The sequence below is a fragment of the Dromiciops gliroides genome, chromosome 1, assembly GCF_019393635.1.
Source record: "Dromiciops gliroides isolate mDroGli1 chromosome 1, mDroGli1.pri, whole genome shotgun sequence".
Classification (NCBI taxonomy): Eukaryota; Metazoa; Chordata; class Mammalia; order Microbiotheria; family Microbiotheriidae; genus Dromiciops; species Dromiciops gliroides.
This window is the reverse complement of record NC_057861.1, coordinates 677010491-677036311: the sequence shown is the minus strand read 5'-3', so window position 1 is coordinate 677036311 and position 25821 is coordinate 677010491. Positions and strand designations below refer to the sequence as shown.

Below are 25821 nucleotides of genomic sequence, written 5' to 3'. Positions count from 1 at the left end.
TTGGTTTCATTCTCCTTTCTTCTCTACTCCCAAACCTTAGTGAAACAATTCAACTAAACACTCCAATCTCTTGCATCCTTATCCTATCTTTGATCGGTTTTTGCCAAGTCCCAACTTTGGATTATTCCCATCATTCCTTGCCTTTGCTCCTATTCATGTGTTAGTGAAACTGGAGAAAATTCAGAAACTATGCTACATAATCTCAACTAGGCCTTCATCATAGCAAGGCAATCCTTTTATACCTCCCTAATAAATTCTCTATCCCAGTCCCCACAACAGCTATTACAAACTTCTTCATTTCTCCTAAAGCCACCTAAGACATTCCCTCCACCCATGCTCTCAAATAAAGAGATGCCCCTTCTCTTTGACAAAGGAAATCCTTCTATATGAGTCAATTGTCACATTCTATACTGCCTTCTCCAGCAGATTGCTCCTTCTTCCCATCCTCACTCTCCAACTAATCTTTAACCTCTCTCCATCTACTGGATGCTTCCCTACTACCTACAAACATACCCTACATCTCCCCTCATCCTTAAAAAAACAAAAACAAATTCATTTGATCCAATTATCCCATCTAGCTATCATTCTCCCTTTTGTGACTCAACTTTGAGGAAGCTATCTATAATAGGTGCCTATACTTTCCATCTCACTCTCTTCTGAACCTCTGAAGTCTAGCTTCTGAACTGATTGTTCAAGTGTAAATGTTCTTTACTTACATGAACTGATGCTGAGTGAAATGAGCAGAACCAGGAGAACACTGTACATAGTAACAGCAACACTGTGTGATGATCATCTGTGATAGGCTCTTCGAAGCAATACAATGATCCAAGACAATTCCAAAAGACTCATGATGGAAAATTCTCTTCACATCCAGAAAAAGAATTATGGAGTCTAAATGCAGATTGAAGCCTGCTGTTTTCACTTTTGTTGTAGTTGTTGTTCTTAGATCTATTTTCCAGTCCTAGTCTCTTCCTGATGTCTAATCTGATGTCACCAACTGCTCACTAGATATCTCAAACTCAGGATGTCCAAAATAGAACTCATCATCTTTCCCAAAAAAACTTTCCCATCTGCCAAAGTTCCCTTTTACTGTGGAAGACACCAGCACCACCACAGCCACCTAGACTTATAATCTGGCAACATCCTCAATTCCTCATGTATACTCATCCAACATATCCAGTCTATTGCCAGATCTTACTTTCTACTTTGACAATATCTTTTCTAGTCCTCCCCTTCTCTCCATTTACATAGATGCTATCCTGTTGCTGGCCCTCAGCATCTCACATCTGGACTATTCCTATAGACTTCTGGTTGGTCTCCCTACCTCAAGCTTCTCTTCATTTCCTCCACACAGCTGCCAAAATGATCTTTCCAAAGCACAGGTATGACCATGTCTCACAAGGTATAATGAGGGCCTGAATTAGAGTGGTTGTGATATGAGTGATTGATACAAAAATGCTGTGGAAGTAAAATTACTAAGACTGGGTAACTAATTAGATAGGTAAGTTGAGGAAGAACAGAGTTGAATATGACTCAAGGTTGTGAACTTGGGTCACTGGAAGGATAATGGTATTTTCAAAAGATATGAAAACTTGAAGAGGAGTGCGCCAAAGAAAAAAATATTAAAACTCTATGTTTAAAAAAAACCAAAAAAAAACCCCTCTATGTTGGGGGCAGCTAGGTGGCGCAGTGGATAGAGAACTGGCCCTGGATTCAGGAGGACCTGAGTTCAAATATGACCTCAAACACATGTCACTTACTAGCTGTGTGACCCTGGGCAAGTCACTTAACCCTCATTGCCCTGCAAAAAGAAAAAAAAAGAATTAAAAAAAAAACCCTCTATGCTGCATTTCAGGCACATCTGGTTATACAATGAAGGGTAAATGCCCCTGCCCTTGAGGAGCTCCCCATATACTGGGGAAAACAATAAGCAAATAGTTAGTACAAACACATAGAAGGAAATGGAAAACCACTTCAGTATCTTTGCCAAGAAAACCTCAAAATGGAGGACATGACTGAAACAACTCAACAACAACAACAACAACAGTACAAACATACCACATAAGGGATAAATTGAAAATAATTAACAGCAGAAAGGCACTAGAATTTAGAGGGATCAGGATAGGCTTACTCAGCGAGGCATTTAACCTTATAAAAGGAACTTGTCACAGAACCAATGTGTTTCATAGGTGGGACCTGAGCCCAGGTCTCCTGGTTTCTATGTCAGTTTTCTGTTCACACTACCTATTTGATCCTTCCATCCTGCTGACCTTATCATCGATGAGAATGCCCCATTTACGCAGCCCTGAGAAAGACCTCCAAATGAGAATTCATATAACTCAGGAGTTCAGAATGAAATGTTTATGACTTTATTTAGTCAGCCAACTAGTATTTATTAAGGGCCTTCTATGTGGCAGACATAGTACTAAGTGTTAGAGATAGAAAGAGGCAAAAAATATAGTCCCTACTCAAGGAGCTCATGGTATAAACGGGGGAAACAACACACAAATAATCTGTTCAAACAAGCACTGTCACTCCCTCCCTCCCTCTCTTCCCCCTCTTTCTCCCTTCCCCTCTTCTTCCCCTTTTCCCTCTTTCCCCCAACACATATGTATTATATGTGTGTGTCCATGTGTGTGCAGACACACACATACACAGAATATAAATTGGGGATAGTTCCAGAGGGCACTAAGATTAAGGAAAACAGGGAAAGGATTCTTGCAGAAGGTGGGATTTTGCTGAAATATGAAGGAAGCCAAGGAAGTTAGGAGGCACAGATTAGAAGGGAAAGGATTCCAAGTATGAGAGAGAGCCAGTGAAAACACTCAGAATTGGGAAATGGAGAGAAAAACTTCAGAGAATGGTTGATTTCCTTTTTTTTTTCTTCTCCAAATTATGAGATGTAAAGGATATTTGAAAACAAGAAATAAAACCCCCCACAATTCCTGGGGATAGATTTTTCCCTATTTTTTTTCATTTTTCGGTTTTCTTCCCCAAATAAGCTATGAGAACAATTGGTCATATGGCTACCTAAGGTGGGCTACAGTATTCTTACTATGTGTGTCTCATTGATCAAAGATTAGCAACTAAGTCTTCTGTCCTGTGCAGACTATTGTGACATTGTAAGGAGTTAGGTACTTTGGAGGATCCTTGAAATGATACCTAAGATTATAGTCTGAGTTTCTTGAATTTAATTCAGCCAATGACCTTGGGTTTGTAATATGATATAGAGCATAAGTTTTTACCACATATGGCAAGATGCTCTATTTATTAGAATTTCATCTTTGGAACTTTTCACTGCTAATCTTGTTATCTGAGAAACATCAAGAATGTTTTGAAATGCCATTAAAATATTAAACAGGATTTGAGGAGACCTGAATTCAAGCCTAGTCTTGACTAGATTTGCTCTCTTCAAAGGCCCCACCTTCATCTACAAAATGAGGGGTCTAAATCAGATGATTTCAATGGTCCCATTAGTAGACAATATGATAAAAAAAATATGCTTAACCAATTAATTAATGTTATATCAATAGTAGGATGGATCTTGGTATATAAATAATAATATTAGTAATTTACCAAATTCCTAGGACACTAAATTTAAATTGAATTAAAATTCCTGAAAACAGGAAATATAGTAAGTATATGCATTTTAATTTTGTATTTAAATTTTAAATAAAAAATTTAGACAAGAGTCCTTATTTTATTTTATCTTATCTTATTTTATTTTTTGCGGGGCCATAAGAGTTAAGTGACTTGCCCAGGGTCACACAGCTAGTAAGTGTCAAGTGTCTGAGGCTGGATTTGAACTCAGGTCCTCCTGAATCCAAGGCCAGTGTTTTATCCACTGCACCACCTAACTGCCCCAAAAGTCCTTATTTTAAATGATATATACTTTTTTTGGTAAAAGTCTAAGATAGCTATTTTGTAAAGGAGCAACATTATTAAAATAATCAGACCATTACTTTGAATTAGTAGAGAATTATCATTTAATAGCTATGGGAGGTTTAGAGATGGCTAAAAGGGAAACTGGAAAAAATATCATAGGTTTAAGAAATAGCATTTGAATAAAGGTTGGATTTAGTGAATGTTTTTAGAATGGAGAAAAATGAGTGGGAATTTAATAATAAGCCTCCAAGACAACAGTTAATTCCCACAGTGGTCAGGACAACAGGAAATGAGTTCAAATTCCATTAGGAGAATTGTGGATTAGATTTCAGGCAACTTTCTTTCCATGATAGTTTCCGTGTAATCCTACTAGCAGAGATAGGGAACAGAAAGAAAAAAAAGACTTTTTGAAATCCCTTTCAGATCAAGATAACTTAAATGTAGCAGATTGCATTTTCAATCTCTGAAGTGGAATTTCTTTTATTTACATTCCTTGTAGAAATAACAAAGAACAATTTAGAAATAGTAAGCAACATAAAATAACTTTATATCAACAGTTGCTTTTTGTAAAAAGTAAATTTTTTTATAAAGGTATGAGCTTTATGGGAACAATGTTCTATTTAAGTCCCTTTCTAAGAAATAACCAAGGAACCTCCAGATGAGAAACAACACAAAATCTAAGACCTTGTCACTCACACAAGAGAGATTCATGCTTAGCAACAGCTTATACCTGTGAAAAAATAATCTGATTTTGAATTATATTCAATTTTCAATTATCTGAAAATGGATTATCTATTTCCTGGATAATTCTATAGTACATTTTAAAAGGCATCCTTGCTTGCTTTGGCCACACAGCACCTCCTTCTGGGATACTTCCCTTACCATCAGGTATGAGTATTTCACAAATGAAAATTCAAATAATGATTTAAAGATAATTAATTTGAAAGTAAAATCTATTGCAAATATATTATTCAACTCATAAAGTATTCAAAACACAAAGTAGTTTTGGACAAACACAGATTTTCCCCCCTGCTTCTTCCCAACATGGATAATGGATGTTTGTTGCATAAAAACATAATTGTACTTCAGAGATTTCAGATACCTGAACTTCAATCACAACTAAAATTGTGTTATACACGGATTCCCTTTTCACCTTTTGACATAAAAATCATAGAATTACTGAATAAAAAGGGATCTCAGAAGGTCAGGAAGTCCAATTCTTAGCCCTCAATAATATTCCTACCTAAAATCATTTATCACTTTTATATAACCACAATATGCTTCAAACATATATTAGCCTTTTAGTTCTCCATGTAAAATTACATACATATTGACATATTCAAGGAAACAATGTCATCAAACCAATCCATTTCAAATCATATATATATGTGTATATATACATACACACACACACACACACACACACACACACACACACACATTAGTCTTTGTGATGAACACATTGGCCAAACAAGGACCTACAAATGATTTTGCTAGAAAGCATAAAGTCTCCATAGTTCTTTAAACATACCCAAATAATTTTCGAAGTGCCATACAAATGTACTGTTAGCCAAGCATACCTGAATTAATAGATGCTTAGTTGAACAGGAGTAATAAAAAATAGTTACATTGTACAGAACATAAAAATCAGGTTCCAACAGATGGTTAATTCAAAAACCCTGACCCATGACCTTCTTTAACACTAGATTAGTATCAATAGTGCTTGAGCTTTTTTTTTTTTTTTTTCTGAAAGTGGGTCAGGACGGAATTTATCTAAGTAGTTTGATCATCTGATGTATCACAGTTTTAAAACGATTTCTCAAAATCTGTTCATCTAAAATGTTTTTTCAATATTTAAATGACCTGTGCTTTCCCTGATGTGAACCTCTCTCTACAGACACAGATTACAAATGCTTTCTGACTTAGTAGAGGTTTTTAAGACCTTCTGTAGCTGAAAATGTCACCACACTGTACCAAAACAGTGATAGACCTCTCTGAACTTAGTGAGGCTGGTACTAGGAAAACAAGTGTAAAGTCTATCACTGGGTCCTACTTGAATGGATGAAACTTTTTCAGATTAGAATGAAGAGAAAGAGCATATGCTTTAATGGCATAGAATTTGAGAAAGCCTCTATGTCACCAGGAAGTGTCAGAGGACTTTAGTGAAGATAGTCTACAAAAAAATGTAACTTCATGATGACTGAAAATAGATAATGTTCACACACTCTCTTCTTATTCCACCATACTAACCTTCACATTTTTCCAGGATCTGAACAGTTTCTCCTATTTCCAGGACTAAGCCTTGGGGTACAGATCCGCGAAAACTGCATATCACTAGAAAGGCAAAAATAAATATAGAAGTTAGGATTTTTAAAAATGGAAACATAAATCTTGTTATTGAAATGAAATACTAAATGCTCTTTAAAATATTCTCTCTGGAAAAATCTCTCTCTCATAAGTAAGACATTGCCCAATTTAGCCACTCCCAGAGTAAGGTACATTAAATATTTCAAGTCATGAAAGTATCATTAAATTATGATAATAAAAATAAAAGTATTACCACCTTACATTTTTATATAGCTTTACACCTGATAATTCACTTTGTATACATTATCCCATCCCATGAGAAAACGAGAATGGCTGTGATGATTTCCTCTTTTACAAATCAGGAAACTAGATGTGTGAGTATCTCATCTTTGATTTCCTCTCATTTTGCAGTGTCCCTTGTTCAAGGTCACATTTCAAGAATCGAATTCATGTTTCTTCACTTTAAAGTCCAGTTCTTTTTCCACCATGCTCTATTGTCACAGTGAAAAATGTTGTTGCTGGGTACTAAACATATACTTGAATATTTCTAATAGTATCTGACATAACCAGAGAGTCACTTTCTCTTTCAGTAAGATCTAGCCCACATATTTAATTTTTGCATTTCAATCTAGTTAAAAATACATTTTTTTTTCAAAAAGGGAGAAGCATTAAGAGCTCTCCTCTCTTAACATGAGTGTTTGCCAGGACTCTGTTCTGAGATGATTTTCTTATTGATGTGTGATCTCTTAGCAATCTTATCAGTTCTCATATGATCAAGTAATATTTCTAAATGAGATCAAATTTCTATATGTTCAGTCCTAATTGCTTTCTTCCACTCTTAATGCTTATCAGAGGATCACAAGTACAGAACTAGGAGGAAAAAGGCCAAGCCCCTCTTTTTATATGGGCTAACTGAGGCACAGAGAGATTAAGTGACATCCTTAATCACAAAGCTTAAGTGTCTAAAGAGGGATTTGAATTTGGGACTCCAAATAGTTCCCTAGACACTACACCACACTGACATCTCCTCATGGATTTCTCATGAGCATTTCAAACTCCAAGACAATTTAGTATTTCTTTCCCTACCTACCAACCTCCCTGTTTCTGTGGAAAGAACTACCATCATCCCAGTCACCCACATTCACAATCTGATAGTGATAAGAGTCTTCCCTCTCCCTAACTGCCCTTATCCAATCATTTTAGGAATCTTGTTATTTCTATCTCCATGACACATCTGTTACCCTCACATAGCCACCACCTTAATTCGGGCATTAGTCAAAATTTATTTGGGTTTCACGGCCTTCTAGTTGAATTTCCTAGTTCTGTGCTCTCTTCCACAGAGTTGTCAAAATAATCTTCTTAAGACACAAGACTGGCCATGTCACTCTCTTGCTCAAAAGTCTTCAGATGATGTTCACAGACTGAAGGATAGAATACCATCATCTTAACGAATGTTTAAGGTGCTCCAAAATCTTTTTTCTATCTACCTTTCAACCTTATTTCATACTACCTCCTCCTTGGCAAATTCTCCATTTAAACTACATTAGTCATTCTCTAAACTTAGTATTCCATCTCCTGCTTTTGTGTATTTTACTTTCTTCATCTCAGACTTTTATCAGACAGAAACCAATGTTTGTGAGCATCAAGAGTAAGACAGCAAAAAAGAAGTAAAGAAAAAAATCACTTAATGGAATCAACACTGACAATTTATTCAGCATCAAAACTAGTGAGTAAAAAAGGTTAATCAAATAAAAATCATCAAAAGACTGTAGTTGGTGTTAGGTTTGACTAGAATAATATCTGGCAGCCATCTGAAGCCTTTGTTACCCTTCAGAAGGATTAACACACCAGAGAATTATCTAAGGTGAAGACCAAAAGAAGTAATCCTCTTAATGGAACTGCTGTGTTCCTGCTGCTATCAACCCTTATTAAATTGTTCCAAATAATATTTCAATGTCTTCTAATAACTTTTAATGATTTCTTTTTCCTAAACTTCGCCTCCATCAATTCCCCACATGGCATTTTACTTGACATAGCCATATCAACTAATTTTCCAAAACGACCAATCCAATTACCCTGTTATTGTAGTAAGAATAGAGTTCATACTAATGGATGACTCTACCACAATTTTTCATTACTGAAGACTTTGCTGTGAGCAGGCTTACAAGTAAAATATAATATCAGTAGATGGACTGCATTTCCAATTCACTCTCAGTGATGCTCACCTTCCTCAAAATACTATGAAGAAAGCACTTAGCAAAAGTTATTACACCAAATTTTGATAAATCAATTCAATTTAAACATTTATGAAACTCTGCCACATGTAAGTCACTATGCTAGGTGCTGAGATAGAAAATATAACAATCAAAGACCTCAAAGACATTATAATCTAATGAGGGGAATCAGAAGCGCATATATAAAAATGTCTGATATAAGCTAGAATGTGGTGGGGCAAAGTAGGGATAACAATAGCTGACATTTCCAGGGACTTTAATTTTAATTTTAAGAATGCAAAGTATTTTATATCCATTATTTCATCTGATTATCATCATAATACTGGTAATAATAACAATAATAATCATATTGATATTTATCATTTATGGAATGACTATTATGTGCCAGGCACTGTGCTAATAAGTGGAGAAATAGGAAATAATTAACAGAGGGAAGGAACTAGAATTAAGGGGGACTGCAAAAGGCTTACTATAAAAGGGGAGATTTTAGTTGTGGTGAAGCAGAAAGTGAGTTAAGTTGCTACTTAAAAGAAGCTAGGAAAGTCAGTAGGTGGAGTTGAAGAGGGAGAGCATTACAGGTATGGATGAACAGCCGGAGAAAATGCCTAGAGCTGAGAGATGGAGTGTCTTGTTTTTGGGAAAGTCAAGAAGCCAGTGTCACTGGTTCAGATAATATGTGGTGGAATATAGTCTGGAAAGGCAAGAAGAGCCTGGGTTTGACTGCCAAACAGAGGATTTTGTATTTGATCCTGGAGGCAATAGGGAGCCACTGAAGTTTACTGAGGAAGGGAGTGATATGCTCACATTTGTACTTTAGGAAAATCATTTTAGTGGCTGAATGGAAGATGGATTGGAGTAGGAAGAGACTTGAGGCAAGCAGATACCAGACTGGTGGCAATGTCAGAGGAAAGAATGGTGAGTAAGTATTTGAGAGATGTTGCAAAGGTGAAATAGACAAGCTTGGACAAGGAAGGTGAGAGAGTGAGAAGTTGAGGATGGTTCCTCATTATTATTTTACAGATGAAGAAACTCAGGCAAACAGAGGTTAAGTGACTTGTCCAAGGGTACACAACTAGTAAATATCTGAGGCTGGATTTGAATTCAGGCCTTCCTGACTCTAGACCTGGCAATCTGTCCAATCTGTCACCTAACTACCTGACAACAACTCTTTGAAATTAATAATCATAATCAACAAGTATGCATTAAGTTTCTACTATGTTCTAGGCACTGAGGATACAAGTACAAAGAATGAGATAATCTCTACTCGAAATGAGCTTGTATTTTAATGAGTGGTACAACAAATATGTTTAAAATATGAATATGGGGGGCAGAGCCAAGATGGCAGAAAGAAGTCAGCAAGTTGCCTGAGCTCTCCTGTGGTTCCCTAAAATATGAATATGTGTGTGTATACACAAGTATCAAATAGTTAAATATAAGGTGGTCTGAGAGGGGAGGCACTAGTAATTGCCCATATTCATAGATCAGGGAAAACTTAATGCATAACACATGCTAAAGCTGCATCTTACAGGAAGAACAGGGTTCTGTGAGGCAGAGATAAGGAGGGAGTGCATTCCAGGCATCAGAGATGCCTAGTAAGGGAGACAGAAATAGGAGATGGAGGGTCTTGAGTGAGGAAAAGAGAAAACAGCAGTTTGGCTGGATCACAGAGTGTGAGAGTGAGAGGAGCAATGTACAATGAGATTGAAATAGTACGTTTGTACCAGGTTTTAGAGGAATTTAAAAGGTAAACAAGGGAGTTTATGTTGTATTCTAGAGGCAATAGAAAGTCACTGAAATTAGATGAGTAGGGGAATCAGATGTCCAGATCTACGCTTAAAGAAAATTGCTTTGTCAGCAGTGTACAAGATGGACTGAAATGATGAGACTGAAGGCAGGGAAACTAATTAAGAGGATGTTGTTATAATCTATACAATAATCTAAGCAGGGGTGATGAAAGCCTAAACTGGTGTCTTTAACAAAAATAGGGAAGTTTAGATACTTAGGGGCTAGGGGAAAAGATGACTTCAGTTTTGAACATGCCTCATATATCACCTGGTCATCTAGTCTGAAATGTCCAAATTGGTGATCCAGGAATGAAGCTCAAGAGAGATACAAAGGTTTAGTATATTTTTATACATATGCTATATTTATTCTATTTTAATAAATAATAAGGAAACATTCAGAAAGATTCATTGATTTGCCTATTGTCATACAACTATTAATGATCAGAGTCAGTCTGTCAATTCCGGTTTTCTTGATTCTAAGTCTAGAAAAATACATTTTGGCTGGGACAAAGGAGTGAATTAAAACTTCATGAAGGTAGAAATGAGTCCAGATGTTGGACTGACAGGTCACAACTACCAAACTTCCTCCAAAACCTCTCCTACAAAATGCCCACAGAAAATGCCAAATTGAATTCTGAAAGGAAAAGCCAACAAAAAGTCACAGTGAATCATTTTTCCAGGCCAGAGAAAATAACTAACTCCACAGCTTTGAATACTGGGATAGGGTCTGACCAGGAGTGCCAACTGGGAAAAGAAATGAGAGCTTTGGAAGAAAATTGTAAAAAGAGAACTCACAGCTTGTTTTTTTTTAAAAGCACAAAAAGACTGAAGAAAACAACTACTTGAAAATCAAAATTGGCCAAATGATGAAAGAGGGACAAAAATATTGAAGGAAATAACTCCTCAAAAATTAGAATTAGTAAAGTGGTTGGCTTCAGACACTTGTGCGACCCTGGGCAAGTCACTTAACCCTCACTGCCACGCAAAAAAAAAAAAAAAAAAAAGAATTAGTAAAGTAAGTAGAAGCTAATAATGCCATGAGACATCAAGAAACAATTAAAAAGTCAAAAGACTAAAAAACATAGAAGAAATGTGAACTGTCTCATAAAAAACAAATAGGCCAAGGAGAGATAATTTAAGAGTTATTGGGTTACCTGAAGTAATGATTTTAAAAAGAGCCTAGTTATCATTTTTAATACATCATAAAGGAAAAATGCCCATATAACTTAGAACCCAAGGACAAAGTAGAAACTGAAAAAATCCATCAGTCACCTCCAAATCCTAAAATGAAAATGCTCAAGACTATTATAATCAAAATCCAGAGTTCCCAGGTCAAGGAGAAAATACCAAAAACAATAATAAAAAAATTCAAATAGCATGGAGCCACAATCAGGATTATATAATATTGGAAAGTTACCATTGTAAAGGAGCAGAGATTTTGGAATACGATTTTCCACAAGGCAAAGAAACTAGGATTACAACCAAGAATAACCTACCAGACACATTTAGTGAAATAGAGGATTTCTAAGCATTTTTGATAAAAAAGAATAGGTTAATAGAAATTCTGACATTCAAACACAATAATCAATATAAAGAAATAATCATGGGGGCGGCTAGGTGGCACAGTGGATAAAGCACCGGCCCTGGATTCAGGAGTTCCTGAGTTCAAATCTGGCCTCAGACATTTGACACTTACTGGCTGTGTGACCTTGGGCAAGTCACTTAACCCCCGTTGCCCTGGGGGGGAAAAAAAGAAAAGAAAAGAAAAAAAAAGAAGTGAAAGAAATAATCATGAATGAGAAATCATAAGGATTTAATAAGGTTAAATTTTTTATATTCCCATACAGGAAGATGATATGTGTAACTCCTAAGAACATTATCATCATTATAGCAGTTAGAAGGAGTCTACTTAGCCAGAAGGCATCTTACCCAATAGAGAAGTAGGAGAGGAAGGGACTAAGAGAAAGTGTGTGTGTGTGTGTGTGTGTGTATGTGTGTGTGTGTGTGTGTTTGTGTTGGGAGTGATAAGAGGAAAAGCAGATTAAGAGAGTTAGTGATCAGAAGCAAAACAAACTGAGGAGAGGACAGGGGTAAAAAGATATGGGTAAATAGAATATAACAAGGAGGGGAAATGCAGTTTTAATCATAGTTGTGAATTTTAATGATATGAACTCATCCATAAAACAGAAGAGGATGGCAGAATGGATTAGAAATCAGAATCCAACAATTGGTTGTTTACAAGAGATACACACAGAGTTAAAATAAGGGGTTGGAGAAGAATCTATTATATGTCAGCTGAAGTTTTTTTAAAAAGGTAGGGATAGCAATAAATCTTGGAAAAAACAAAAGCAAAAATAGACCCAATTAAAAGAGATATTGAAGGGGGCAGCTAGGTGGCACAGTGGATAAAGCACCGGCCCTGGATTCAGGATAGACCTGAGTTCAAATCTGGCCTCAGACACTTACTAGCTGTGTGACCCTGGGCAAGTCACTTAACCCCCATAGCCGCACAAAAAATCTATTTGGATCGAAGGAAATTACATTTTTCTAAAGGTATCATAGACAATGAGTTAATATCAATACTGAACTTATATACAATGTATGGCATAACATCCAAATTCTTGAAGGAAAAATTAAATGAAGAAATAGCAAAGCTATACTAGTGGGGGAACATCAACTTATTATCCCTCCAAGATCTAGCTAAACCTACCCGCAAAATAAGAAAAGAGAAAGAGAGGGGGAGGAGGGAGGAAGGGAGGAGAGAAAGAAAGAGGGAGAGGGAGAGATAGATAGATACCTAAGATGGTGAAATAGATGCAGCAACCCATTTGAACTCTCCCAACATTCACTCCCAAACAACTTTAAAATAATGTGTCAAATTGAACTTTGGAGTAGTGTAGCCCACAAAAATGGGCTATGGTTGGGGTGAAACAGTTTTCTAGCCCAAAACAACTTAGGAGGTTGAAAAGAAAGGTCTGTGACACTGGAATACAGGTCAGCCCAAAGCATATGGAGCAGGAACACCAGTAGTGACCCTTAGAGGCAACTGCAATAGCAGCAAGTAGCAGGAAGCACCAACACCAGCAGCTTTGAGAACTCAGTCCAGAGACATTCCAGGGCAGAAAGGAGCACTTCTTCAGAAGATCAGGGGACCTAATCACAGTTCAAAGGCTGAGAAGAGCACAAGTACTTGCTGTTGCAGCTAGAATTGAAACCAAGAATAACCTGCCCAGCAAAACTTAATATAATCCTTCAGGGGGAAAAATAAACATTTAATGAAATAGAGGACTTTCAAGCATTCCTGATGAAAAGACCAAAGCAGGATATAAAATTTGACATTCAAACACAAGACTCAAGAGAAACATAAAAAGCTACACATGAAAGAAAAAGTATAAGGGACTTAATAAGGTTAAAGTGTTTATGTTACTTTATGGGAAAATGATACAAGTTACTTCTAAGAAATTTAGCATTATTAGGGTAATCAGGAGGAGTCTACATAGACAGAGGGCATAGGAGGGAAAAGAAATAAACTCATCCATAAAATGAAAGGTAATAAGGGGACAGCTAGGTGGCACATTGGATAAAGCACCAGCCCTGGATTCAGGAGGACCTGAGTTCAAATCTGGCCTCAGACACTTGACACTTACTAGCTGTGTGACCCTGGGGAAGTCACTTAACCCCCATTGCCCCTCAAAAAAAGAAAGAAAGAAGGAAAGGTAATAGCAGGACGTATTAGAAACCAGAATCCAACAATATGTTGTTTACAAGAAACACAATTGAAACAAAAAGACATACATATAATTAAAATCTGAGGCTGGAGCAAAATCTATTATGATTCAAATGAGATTTTTTAAAAAGCAGAGGTAGCAATCATGATCTCAGACAAATCAGAAGCCAAAATAACCCTAATTAAAATAAATAATCAGAAAAATTATATTTTGCTAAGAGGTACCACAGATAATGAAGTAATGTCAATACTAACCATAAATGCATCAAATGGTAGAGCATCCAAATTCTTAAAGACCAAATTTAGAAGGAAAACAAGAAATGGGGGGGAGGGATTTTTGAGCAAGTTTCTTTGATAAAGGTCTCATTTCTCAAATATATAGGGAATTAAGTCCAATTTATAAAAAATAAGAGCTATTCGCCAGTTGAAAAATGGTCAAAAGATATGAACAGGGAGTTTTCAGAAGAAATAAGTTATCAATAGTCATACAAAATACTTTAAATAACTATTGATTAGAGAAATTCTAATTAAAACAATGATGAAGTACCACCTAACACCTATCAGAGTAGCAAACATGAGAAGAAAAGGAAATGGTAAATGCTGGAAGGGATGTGGAAAAATTGGGACACTAATGCACACTATTGGAGTTGTAAACTGGTCTAACTTTTCTGGAGAGCAATTTAAAACTATGTCAGAGGGCTATAAAACTGTGCATACCCTTTGATCCAGCAATACCACTACTAGACCCATATCCTAAAAAGATCAAAGAAAAAGGAAAGGACCTATATGTACAAAAATATTTATAGCAAGTCTTTTTGTGGTGGCAAAGAACTGGAAACTGAAGGGATGTCCGTCTGTCAATTGGAGGATGACTGAAGAAGATGTAGTATGATTATGATGGAATACTATTATGCTATAAGAAATGAGCGGGATGGTTTCAGAAAAACCTGGGAAGAATTATATGAGCTAATGCAGAATGAAATGAGCAGAACCAGGTCAGTGTGCACAGTAACAGGAATATTATCATGATGATCAGCTGTGAAAGACTTAGCTAGTCTGATCAGTGTAATAATGTAAGACAATTCCAATGGACTCAAGAGGAAAAATGTTATCCACCTTCAGAGAGAGAATTGATGAACTCTAAGTGTCTATCAAAGTATATTTTTTCACTTTTTTTTCTTGCTTTTTTTGCAACATGGCTAATATAAACAATGTTTTGCATGATTTCACACATAAAACTAATATCTTGCCTTCTCAATGGATAGGAGAGGGAAAGATTTTGGAACTCAAAAATGTTTTAAATGAGTGTTAAAAAGAAATAGGCAGGGGCGGCTAGGTGGCACAGTGGATAGAGTACCGGCCCTGGAGTCAAGAGTACCTGAGTTCAAATCCGGCCTCAGACATTTAACACTTACTAGCTGTGTGACCCTGGGCAAGTCACTTAACCCCAATTGCCTCACTTAAAAAAAAAAGAAAAAAAAAGAAATAGGTAATAGAATTTTAAAAGAGAAAAAAGTTAAGGAGATGGATAGGATTTTAGATATGCTAGACCTCTGGAAAATATTAAATGGGAATAGAAATGAGTACAACTTTTCTCAATTGTACATGGCGGGCAGCTAGGTGGTGTAGTGGATAGAGTACCAGCCCTAGATTCAGGAGGACCTGAGTTCAAATCCGACCTCAGACACTTAACACTTACTAGCTATGTGACACTGGGCAAGTCACTTAACCCCCATTGCCTCACAAAAAAAAAAATGTGAGCTCAATTGTACATGGCATCTTCACAAAAATTGACCATGTTTTAAGGCATAAAAACTTCACAAAGAAATGCAAAAAAGTAGAAATATTAAATACACCTTTTTCTGACCATAATGGAATAAAATTACATTCAATAAAATGCTTTTAAAGCACAGATTAAAAATTAATTGAAAACTAAATATTCCAATTCTAAATAATGAAATAAAAAAGCAAATCATAAAAACAAGTGATAATTTAATTAAAGAGACAACATTACCAAATTTTTAGGATATAGTTAAAGCAGTACCTAGGGGAAATTTTATATCTCTAAATGCTTACATCAATAAAAAGGAGAAAGAACAGATTAACAAATTGGGCATGCAACTAAAGAAACAACAAATTAAAATATAGCTATCTAGATAGCTGAAGGACTTTACTGATGAGGTCAAACCATACTTAGGTGGACACTATTGTGCTCTGATCAGTTGGTGGGTTTTTTGGGGGGTGGGGGTAGGGGGGAATATCATATTCTTTCTCTGATGTCATCTTAACCAAGAGTTGAGTGACCTGAGTCCCCAGACTCAGTATCCCTAGACTTCATTTTAATATAACACACCTCCAAATCATGTCAATCAATTAGATTTGATTGCTATATGGTAGACAGCTAGAAGGGTATATAAACTGAGATCCCACTGCCATAAGGGGTCTTTGGTCTGAGAGAGATAATCAAATGGCCATCCTCTTATTAATAATCTGATGGCCTATTAATAAAATGATTAAGTTATCAAGATACTATGTCTTTCATAATTTTGATCATCACACTAGAAGCCTTTCCAATAAGACCAGGGGGTGAATCAAGGCTTTCCATTATCACTATTGTTATGTGAAATTGGACTAGAAATAATAACTATAGGAAAACAATTAAAAATTAAAAACATAAGGAATAAGCATAGGTAACAAGGAAAGAAGCCTATAATTTTTTTTTGTAGATGATATGATGTTATCCTTAAAGAACCCTAGAGAATAAAATTTTAAAAAACACCTAATCAAGACAATTAAAAAAACAAATACATAGTTGCAGGATATAAAATAAACTCACACAAATCTTTATAATTTCTATATATTACCACCAAATTAGAGCAGGAAGAGCTAGAAAGAGAAATTATATTTAAAATAACTCCACACAGAATAAAATACTTGGGAGTTCATCTTCCAAGATACACACAGGATCTATATGAAAATAATTACAAAACACTCTTCGCACAAATAAATACTCTAGTCTAAACAACTAGAGAAATAACAGTTGCTCCTAGGTAGGACAAGTTAATACAATAAAAATGACAATACTACTTAAATGAATTTACTTACTCAGTTCTGTCCCAATTAAATTACCAAAGAATTATTTTATAGAATAGAAAAAAATAATAAGAAAATTCATCAAGAAGTGCAGGTACGGGTCGGTGCACGGGGAGGCAGTGGCGGCGTCCGTGTGACTGCTTGGGAGCCATGGAGGGCAGCTTCAGCTAAGACTTCGGTGGGCAGCAGCGAGAAGCTGGACCCAGGGCTCACCACGGAGCAAGTGAAGGTGCAGATCTATGTGGCCAACGCGCAGGAGCTACTGCAGAATTGCATCACGATTGCATGGACTGGTACATGGACGCCTAGAATACAGTGTCCCAAGCCTACAACTCAAGGTTGCAACAGGAGCCAACATGTGAGGCATGTGCTCTTTTAGTGGACATCCAGGATACTCTAGCTGTGTTATCCACACCTCAGAGCGGGCCGACCCTGGACACCACCAGAGAGTTCATTCTCCTCCCACCCTCACTTGTGACAAGGTGCTTTGAAAATGAAAGGCATGGGGGGTGGGGGGGGCGGGAGGCGGTGATTTCTGAAATTTGTCTGGATTCCTTGGTGATTCCCTACCCCCTTCTCAACACACTAATAAAAGCTCTGTTTGTGCGGGGAAAATAAGAAACTTCATCTAGAGTAACAAAAGGTAAAGAACATCAAGGGAATAAATGAATATATACATACATACATACATATATATACACACATATATACATATATATATGTATGTATGTATGTATATGAAGGAAGGGGGTCTAGCAACACCAGATCGAAAACTATAGTACAAAGTGGTAATCATCAAAGTAATTTGGTACTAGATAAGAAATACAATGATCAATCAATGGAATAGATTAGGTACACAATATATAGAAGAAAATAAGCACAGTAACCTAGTTTTTGATAAAAACCAAAGATCCCAGCTATTGTGGCAAGAACTCACTATTTAACAATAACTGCTGGGGAAACTGGGAAGTAGTCTGGAAGAAACTAGGTATAGACCAATACTCACACTACATACCAAGATAAGCTCAAAATGGGTACATGTTTTAGACATAAAGCGGGATATCTTAAGCAAATTAGGGGAGCATGGAACAAATTATCTGTCAGATCTATACTTAAGGAAAGAGTTCATGATAAAACAAGGGAGGTAAAATATATTATTTCAATTACATGAAATTAAAAGGTTTTGCTCAAATTAGAAGGAAATACAGCCAGATTTAGCAGGAAACAGAAAATTTACAAGTTTCTCTAATAAAGGAATTACTTCTCAAATAGCTAGAGAACTGAGCCAAATTTATAAAACTAAGAGCCATTTTCCAATTAATAAATTGTCAAAAGATATGAACAGGCAGTTTTCAGAAGAAATCAAAGCTACTAATAGTCATGGGAGGAAAAAAGCCCTAAATCACAGCTCAGAGGCATTACTTCAACCCCATCAGAATGGCTACCATGACAAAAAGGGAAAATAAATGCCAGAGGGGATGTGGAAAAATAGGTACATTAATGCACTGCTGGTGGAGTTGTGAACTGGTTCAACCATTCTGAACACTTAACACTTATTAGCTGTGTGACCCTAGGCAAGTCACTTAACCCCAGTTGCCTCACCCGCCCCCCCCCAAAAAAAAACAAAAGAAAAAGAAAAGAAAATTACTGGTTTCTTGTGTATTATTATGCACTTCTGTAATCCCTATTACTGGGGAGACGCTTGAATTTAGGAGTTCAGATTTGTAGAAAGACTAAAGGCAATTGGGTTTTCACACTAAGTCTAGCACCACTATATTAAGCCCTTGGGATAGAGGGCTGTGAGACTGCCTAAAGAAGGATGAAATGGACAAGGTCAGAAATGGAGCAAGTCAAAGATTCTGTGCCAATCAGCAATAACATCAGGACTCTAAGTGGCCACTGCACTTCTAGCCTGGGCAAGATAGAGAGACCTAGTCTCAAAACCACCTCCAAAACCAACTCTATCTGTTCATATCCTTTCACTATTTGTCAATGGGTGAATGACTTTATTATAATTGAGTCAGTTCCTTGTGTAACTTGGGAATGAGATCTTTATCAGAGAAACTTACTACAAAGCTTTCCCACCCTCCCCAGCTAACAGTTTTCTTTATCCATTTTAACTTTATTGGTTTTGTTTGTGCAAAACCTTTTTACTTTTATGTCATTAATTATATCCTTCCATCGTAATCTTACACTTTTCCCTTTCCTTGCTTTACCTTCTTCTAATAAAGGTGATAAGAGAATAGTTTGCTTATCGTAAGTGTTCTCTGCTTAATGCAATTTGCTTCTGCTCCCTTGTCCCTCTTCTCTTCCCCTTGCCCAGACCCCATATCATAGGTTCTCACCTTTCTTTATATCATTTTAAAATCTTCTAACCTCCAAGAGTCAAGTTTGTTTTCTTTATGACTAACCCATTTCTGAATCTACCTTCCCTCTTATTCCCCTACCATTCTCTCTGAGTCTTTTGCTTCCTTATAGAGTTTAATGTCTTTCTACACCAAACTATGTGCATGGGTGTGTGTGTGTGTGTGTGTGTGTGTTTGTGTGTGTGCGTTCTACCCTCCTTTAACCAGTTGAAATTAAAGTGATGTTCCCACCATCCTTTCCTTCTTGTTTGTATAATCTTCTACTTGAGCACCTCAATTATATAAAATAATATTTTCTCCCATCTTTTCTTTCTCTTTATTTCCTAGAATATTTCTTTTTCCTTTCCTTTCTTCTTTTAAGATCATGACAAATACAACCAACAAATACCACCAGGTCCCTTATCTTATTTAACTTCCTCTATGACTCTTGATGGCATTAGGGTTTTGAGATGATACATATCATATTCTCCCCCTAGAATATAAACTCTTTTCCTTTGTATAATCCCTTCCCTGATTGTTCACTTGGATTTACACTTTTAAGTTTCTCCTGAAAATTCTGAGTTTTTATTCAGAATTTCTACTTAATGTTGGTCTTTTCCATAGTAATGCTTAGAAGTCCTCTATTTCAATGAAGTTCCATTTTCCCCGTCGGATTATAATGTTTTTTGGGTAAATTATTCTTGATTGTAAGCCTGTATAGTCTACCTTTTGGACTATCATGTTCCATGATTTCCTCTAGTGGTAGCTTCCAAATCTTGTAAAATCCTGACTCCTCATTCTTTGAAAACTTTTTTTGGCTGCTTCTAATATTTTTTTTTGATCTAGAAGTTCTATATTTTGGCTATGAAATTTTCATTCTGGAGGAGTTTTCATTCTGGGGGTTTCTTTCAGGAAATAATCGGTGGATTCTATCTATTTTCACTTTGCCCTTTGGTGATGGTAAATTTGGATAGTTTTCTTTCATGATTTCTGGAATACGATATCCAGGCTCTCTCTTTTGTCATGGCATTCAGGTAGTCCAGTGATTCTTAAATTATCTTTCTTTGATCAGTTTGTAAGGTCAAATGCTTTTCAAATGACACAACTTAAATTTTCTCATTTTCTTCAGCCTCCTGAATTTGTTTTAATATTTCTTATCTCACTTCCACAAACTAATGCTGAGTGAAATGAACAGAACCAAGAGAATATTCTACACAGTACTGGCAACATTTTCTGATGATCAATTATGATAGACTTAACTCTTCTCAGCAATACAACGATCCAAGACAATGCCAAAAGATTTATGGTGGAAAATGCTCTCCACATTCAGAAAAAGAACTATGGAGTCAGAATGCAGACTGAAGGATACTATTTTCACTTTCGTTTTTGCTTTTTTTTGTTATTCTTCTTGTTTATTCTTTCTTGTGTTCCCCCCCCCTTAGGTTCTGTTTAATGTGGAAATATGTTAACAGGATCAAATTGCTTGCTGGCCTCAGGAGGGGGAAGGGAAGGAGGGAAATCAAAAATATCTTTACATGTAATTGAGAAAAATAAAAAATAAAACAAAAAAATAATATTTCATGTCTCATGGAGACATTTACTTCTGGTTCATTCTAATGGTCAAATAGGTTGTTACTTGGGTAAGATTTTGTCCTTCTTTACTAAGCTAATTCTCCTCTTAAGTTTTTCTTGGAAAACTCTCATTTATTTTCCAGTATGTTCCCCCAACATTTTCACTTCACTTATGATAGTACTATATACTCTTAAATACTTTCTAAATTGCTGAATTTTTTTCTAGGAATTCTGGCTGACCTTGTGGCCAAGCTATATTTTTATTTGAGGCTTATGTATAGATATTTTGGAGTTATTCTTTTCTTCTAGGTTTATATCTTGAACATCTATGGTACCTTAATAGCTTTTGCTTGTGGAAATATTTTTGGTTTACTTATTCTTTCAGCCTTACTTGATAAATTAGGGCTTTGTATTATGGCCAGGCTAGACTCAATTCTGGAGGGAATGCTTGGTTTTGATTTGTATTCTATGGGGTCCTGCTGCTATTTTCTCAAGGTATTTAGCACTGTTTTCTTCAGAGATCACTGGGGAAGCTTAGATTGGGAACTGGCAAACTTTCAGTGTGCCCCGAGTCCTTTTTTTAGGGTGAAATTTGATCACTTATCTCCCAGTCTTAGATTTTCCAGAATCTAAATCTACTATCTCAAAAATCACTATTGTATTTAAGACTATGCCTGGATTCATTTTCCATTTTTATCACAAACTCATAAAGGCAGTAATCACCCCACCCATACTCACCACTACTAATGTGCCCATTATTTCCATTCTTTTCCCACACTCCCAAAACTCTTTTGTCCCCCTTTCCTTCTTTCAAAGTTCTTCCTCTTGGATGGTTTCAGAAAAACTTGGGAAGAGTTATATCAATAAATGCAAAGTGAAGTGAACAGAACCAGGAGTATATTATACACAGCAATAACAAAATGGTAAAGATGATGGACCGTGAAAGAAATAGCTACTCTTATCAAGACAATTATCCAAAACAATTCCAAATGACCCATGATGGGAAATATTACCCACTTTCAGAGGGGGAAATTGATGAATTCTGAATGCAGATTAAAGCATACTTTAAAAAACTTTATTATTATTGTATTATTTTGTTTGTGCTTTCTTTTGCAACATAACTAATATGGAAATATTTTGCATGATCTCACATGCATAATTGAAATAAAATTGCTTGCCTTCTCAAGCAGGGAGGAGGGGGTAAGGGAGAGAGATTTTGCAACTCAAAAAATTTTTAAGTGTTTTTTTTACATGAATTGGGAAATATTTAATGAAATAAATAAAATAATAATTAATACAAAAGAAAAAAGATAATAGATTATCTAAGTTTAATGAGCCTTAAGTTCTAGAGGTGACTGGACCGAGGCATGTGACCCATCTCTACTTCTGAAGGCATATTTTAGAGTTGCCACCGCACTAGAGGTGAGGGGAAGAGTCAGAAAGAAAAATGACCCATGATCCCTACATGCCTTTAAGCTTACAATTAATTTGGCCCAAAGGAAGAGAGAATAGATCTCCCTTTCCTACCTCAAATACACTTTCTCTTTAATATCCATGGAACTGTGTTTATGCCATAGTAATATCTACTGTCTCACACCTGTCTTTCTCCATTCGCACAACTACTACCCTATTTCAAGGCCTCATGACCTTTCACTTGCACTACTGACTGAAACAGCTCACCCATTGATTTTCCAGTGTCCAGGCTCTCCTGTCTCCTGTCTCCAATCCTTCCTTCACACAGCTACCAAACTGATTTTTACTAAAGTATAATTTTGACCATCTCATTCCCCTACTAAATAAACTCTGATGATTCCCTATTACCTCCAAAAATCAAAATAAATTCCTCTATTTGGCATTTGAAGCCTTTCCTAGTGTGTTCCTAAGCTACCTTACAACACATAATTCCCCTCCATGAACACCACCATTGCAAGAGCATTAGCCTCCCTGGTGTTCTTCATACACAGCACTAACCCCATCCTTGGAATTTATTCCCTCCTCACTTCCATCTCACACAGTTTCTAGTTTCCTTCAAGGCTAGTGCCTTTTCCTGATAATTAGCTTGTCTTGACTGTCAGGCAATGATGATTTTCACTTTTGGAGCTATATTCACAATGCCTAGTACAGTGCCTAGAATATAGTACTTGATTTAAAACTGCAATATTGACTGATTGATTAGGGCTCAGTAGTTCACAGTATCTAGGACTTGGGTACCAAGATGTCTAAGACTGACCTCAGCATATAACATTATCCTCCTGACATTGTAAAGGATCTTTCAAGAAAAGAATCAGCTCTAGTTAGGGTATGGTTAAAAAAAATAATAAAAAACCACAAACAGAGCAATAGGTGGTCTCTCAACAGCCCAGTATCAGTTTCATTCCTCCAGTATCTACTAAGTACTATGCATAGGTGTGATGACAATTAGGATGCAGTCCCTACCCTAAAGAAAAAGCACGTAAGACATAAGGTTCTTTTTCTGTCTAGTTAAGTTACCTGCTCCAAGCTCTTGAAGTAAGTAGAAAAAGAATTGAATTTGGAGTCAAGAAACCTCGATTTAAATCTTGGCTCTACCTGCTCACGAGCTATATAACATATACATGTATATCTATATATGTGTATAATATATAACCTCAGACATGTTACCTCTCTAGACCTTATTTTTCTCCTTTGTAAAATGAGGGAGTTGGACTACACGATCACTAAAATTCTTTCTGCCGCTAGATTCTATGATTTCTGTTCAGAAAATATTGTGTAGAAAAGACCTTGATTATACAAGCTTAAAATAAATCAAGTATATGACATTTCAGCTACGGGAACGAATGCAATCTTGAGCTGTATAATGTCCAGGAAAAACGGGCGAAGCCACAGTTGCACTGACTTCTGATTGCATCCTAGCACATCTGAAGGACTGTGTTCAGTTTCAGATACCATATTTGGGGAAGGAGGCTAAAGCAGGTCCAATGGAGGCAAACCAGAATGAGGGAACTGCAAACTGTGCCCTACAATTACTTCACAGAATTAGGAATATTTAGCTTAAAGGTTTAAGGAGGTAGAGAGGATGATCACTGTCCATTTGACTATCATATGGAAGAGGGATCAAAGTTATTCTGTTTGGCCTCAGAAAGCAGAAGTAGGAGCAAGAGGTGGTGGTTGCAGAAAGGAAGATTCAACTAATTAAAAGGAAATTCCCTAATAACTAAGTAACTAATAACTAATAAATAAGCTGGCCAGAAGTAGAATAGCCTGCCTTGGGAGTAAAGTTATCTATTGTTGAAGGTCTTCCAGTGAAGACTGGATAAGCATTTGTTGGGGAAGTTGTAGGGAGGATTTCTGCATAGAGTGATTGGTTGGTCTAGATGATGTCAGGTCACTTCTTACTTTGGGATTCCGTGATTTTTCTTTAAGTCTAAGGAACACCTGGGTACATTGGGAGGAAGGGAGAGAGAGAGGGAAAGAGGAAGAGAAGAGACTTGAGAGAGTTCATTTATCGCTTGAATCTTAATGTGGATAAAGATTCCATCTTTTTTTATTATACTTCAACACTTCACACAAATTCAGTCTAAGCCATCAAGTCTGATGAGTGTCTTTGTTTTTCTTCTCAAACAAGTTTCCAAAAGTTGGAATAGAAGGAGGAAGACAGAAAGAAAGTGAAGCAAATGACATTTGGTGGGAGGGTGGGGGTTGAAGAGAGAACAATGCTTTCTCCCTGTAATCACAGATCTATTTTCAGACCTATAATCTGTTTACAGGATATCAAGTAGCACAAAACTTATTAATCAATAGTGTGGCTATGTTTCCTACTGTGTTTACCAGATGCTTTATAATGATTTCATGAATAAGGTGCTAGCTACACAGCAACTATGCCCTTTACCATTATTGTTTCAGTTTAGTTAGATCAACTGGTCCAGGTGATTAAGAATTATTACCACAATTGTTAAGTTGAAAAAACCTAAAATATTATGTAACTTTCAAGACCATGAGATATTAAATATTAAAATGGTATGCATAATTTATTTATGAAAGGAAGGAAATGAGAGCTAGTTCAAGGAACTGGAATAAAAAAAAACCTATAAATCAATGTCACTACCCAGTGTTAAGGGGTTTGGGGAGAGTGCAGGTATGTGGTGTAGCAGATAGAACTGGAACTCGAACTGGAGTCAAGCAGACTCATCTTCCTGAGTTCAGATCTGGCTTCAAACACTTATTAGTGTGACCTTGAGCAAGTCACTTAACTCTCTTTGCCTCAGTTTCCTCAACTGTAAAATGAACTGGGAAAAAAATGACAAACTGCTCCAGTATCTTTGCCAAGAAAACCCCAAATGGATTCACGAAGAGTCAGAAACGACTGAAAAACAACAGTGTTTTTTATTGTTATTTCATTTTGTGAGATTTGGAATATAAGTCCAAAATGCAAGAAACTTTTTTTCCTCCTGGGTGCTTTCCTTGAACTTAGGATGCACTACTACCAGAAAGACAGGGCTTCGGTCTCCAATGAGACCAAATGAGGTGATGAGATGGTATTCATTGTCTCCAAAGAGTCAGGCTTCTTCTCATAAGTTTCATTGAAGAGAATAGACAAGGGTGAAAATTCTGTATTTTCCCACTCAATTATGCATTTAAAATGCCAAAAAAACTAATTAAAACAGCTAAAGATAAACATTAACCATTATTAATACAGTAACTTATTTTAAAAGATATGTACAATTTAATATTTACAGAAATATGAACAGTTAATTACTATTGGATACTTTATTTATTTTTTTTTATTAATCCTTAGCTTAATCTACTACTTAATTTAATCCTAGTTTTCCCCCTCAGCCTTTAGTTCCTAGATTCTCATCTAACAGCCTAAATGTTTCTTGCCCAGTGTAATGGGA

General features: G+C 36.2%; 1 protein-coding gene and 1 pseudogene across 5 annotated transcripts in view; one reads left to right on the top strand and one right to left on the bottom strand.

The window, feature by feature from the left end:
* The window catches only part of DOCK3 (dedicator of cytokinesis 3), a 529377-nt gene that overhangs the window by 403839 nt on the left and 99717 nt on the right, over positions 1-25821 (bottom strand). For all 5 annotated transcript variants that reach the window (XM_043985259.1, XM_043985293.1, XM_043985275.1 and 2 more), the window contains exon 2: positions 6136-6219. In XM_043985259.1, the coding sequence (XP_043841194.1) occupies positions 6136-6219 (84 nt within the window). The remainder of the gene's footprint in view (positions 1-6135; positions 6220-25821) is intronic.
* The window catches only part of LOC122740256, a 51105-nt pseudogene continuing 42464 nt past the window's right edge, over positions 17181-25821 (top strand).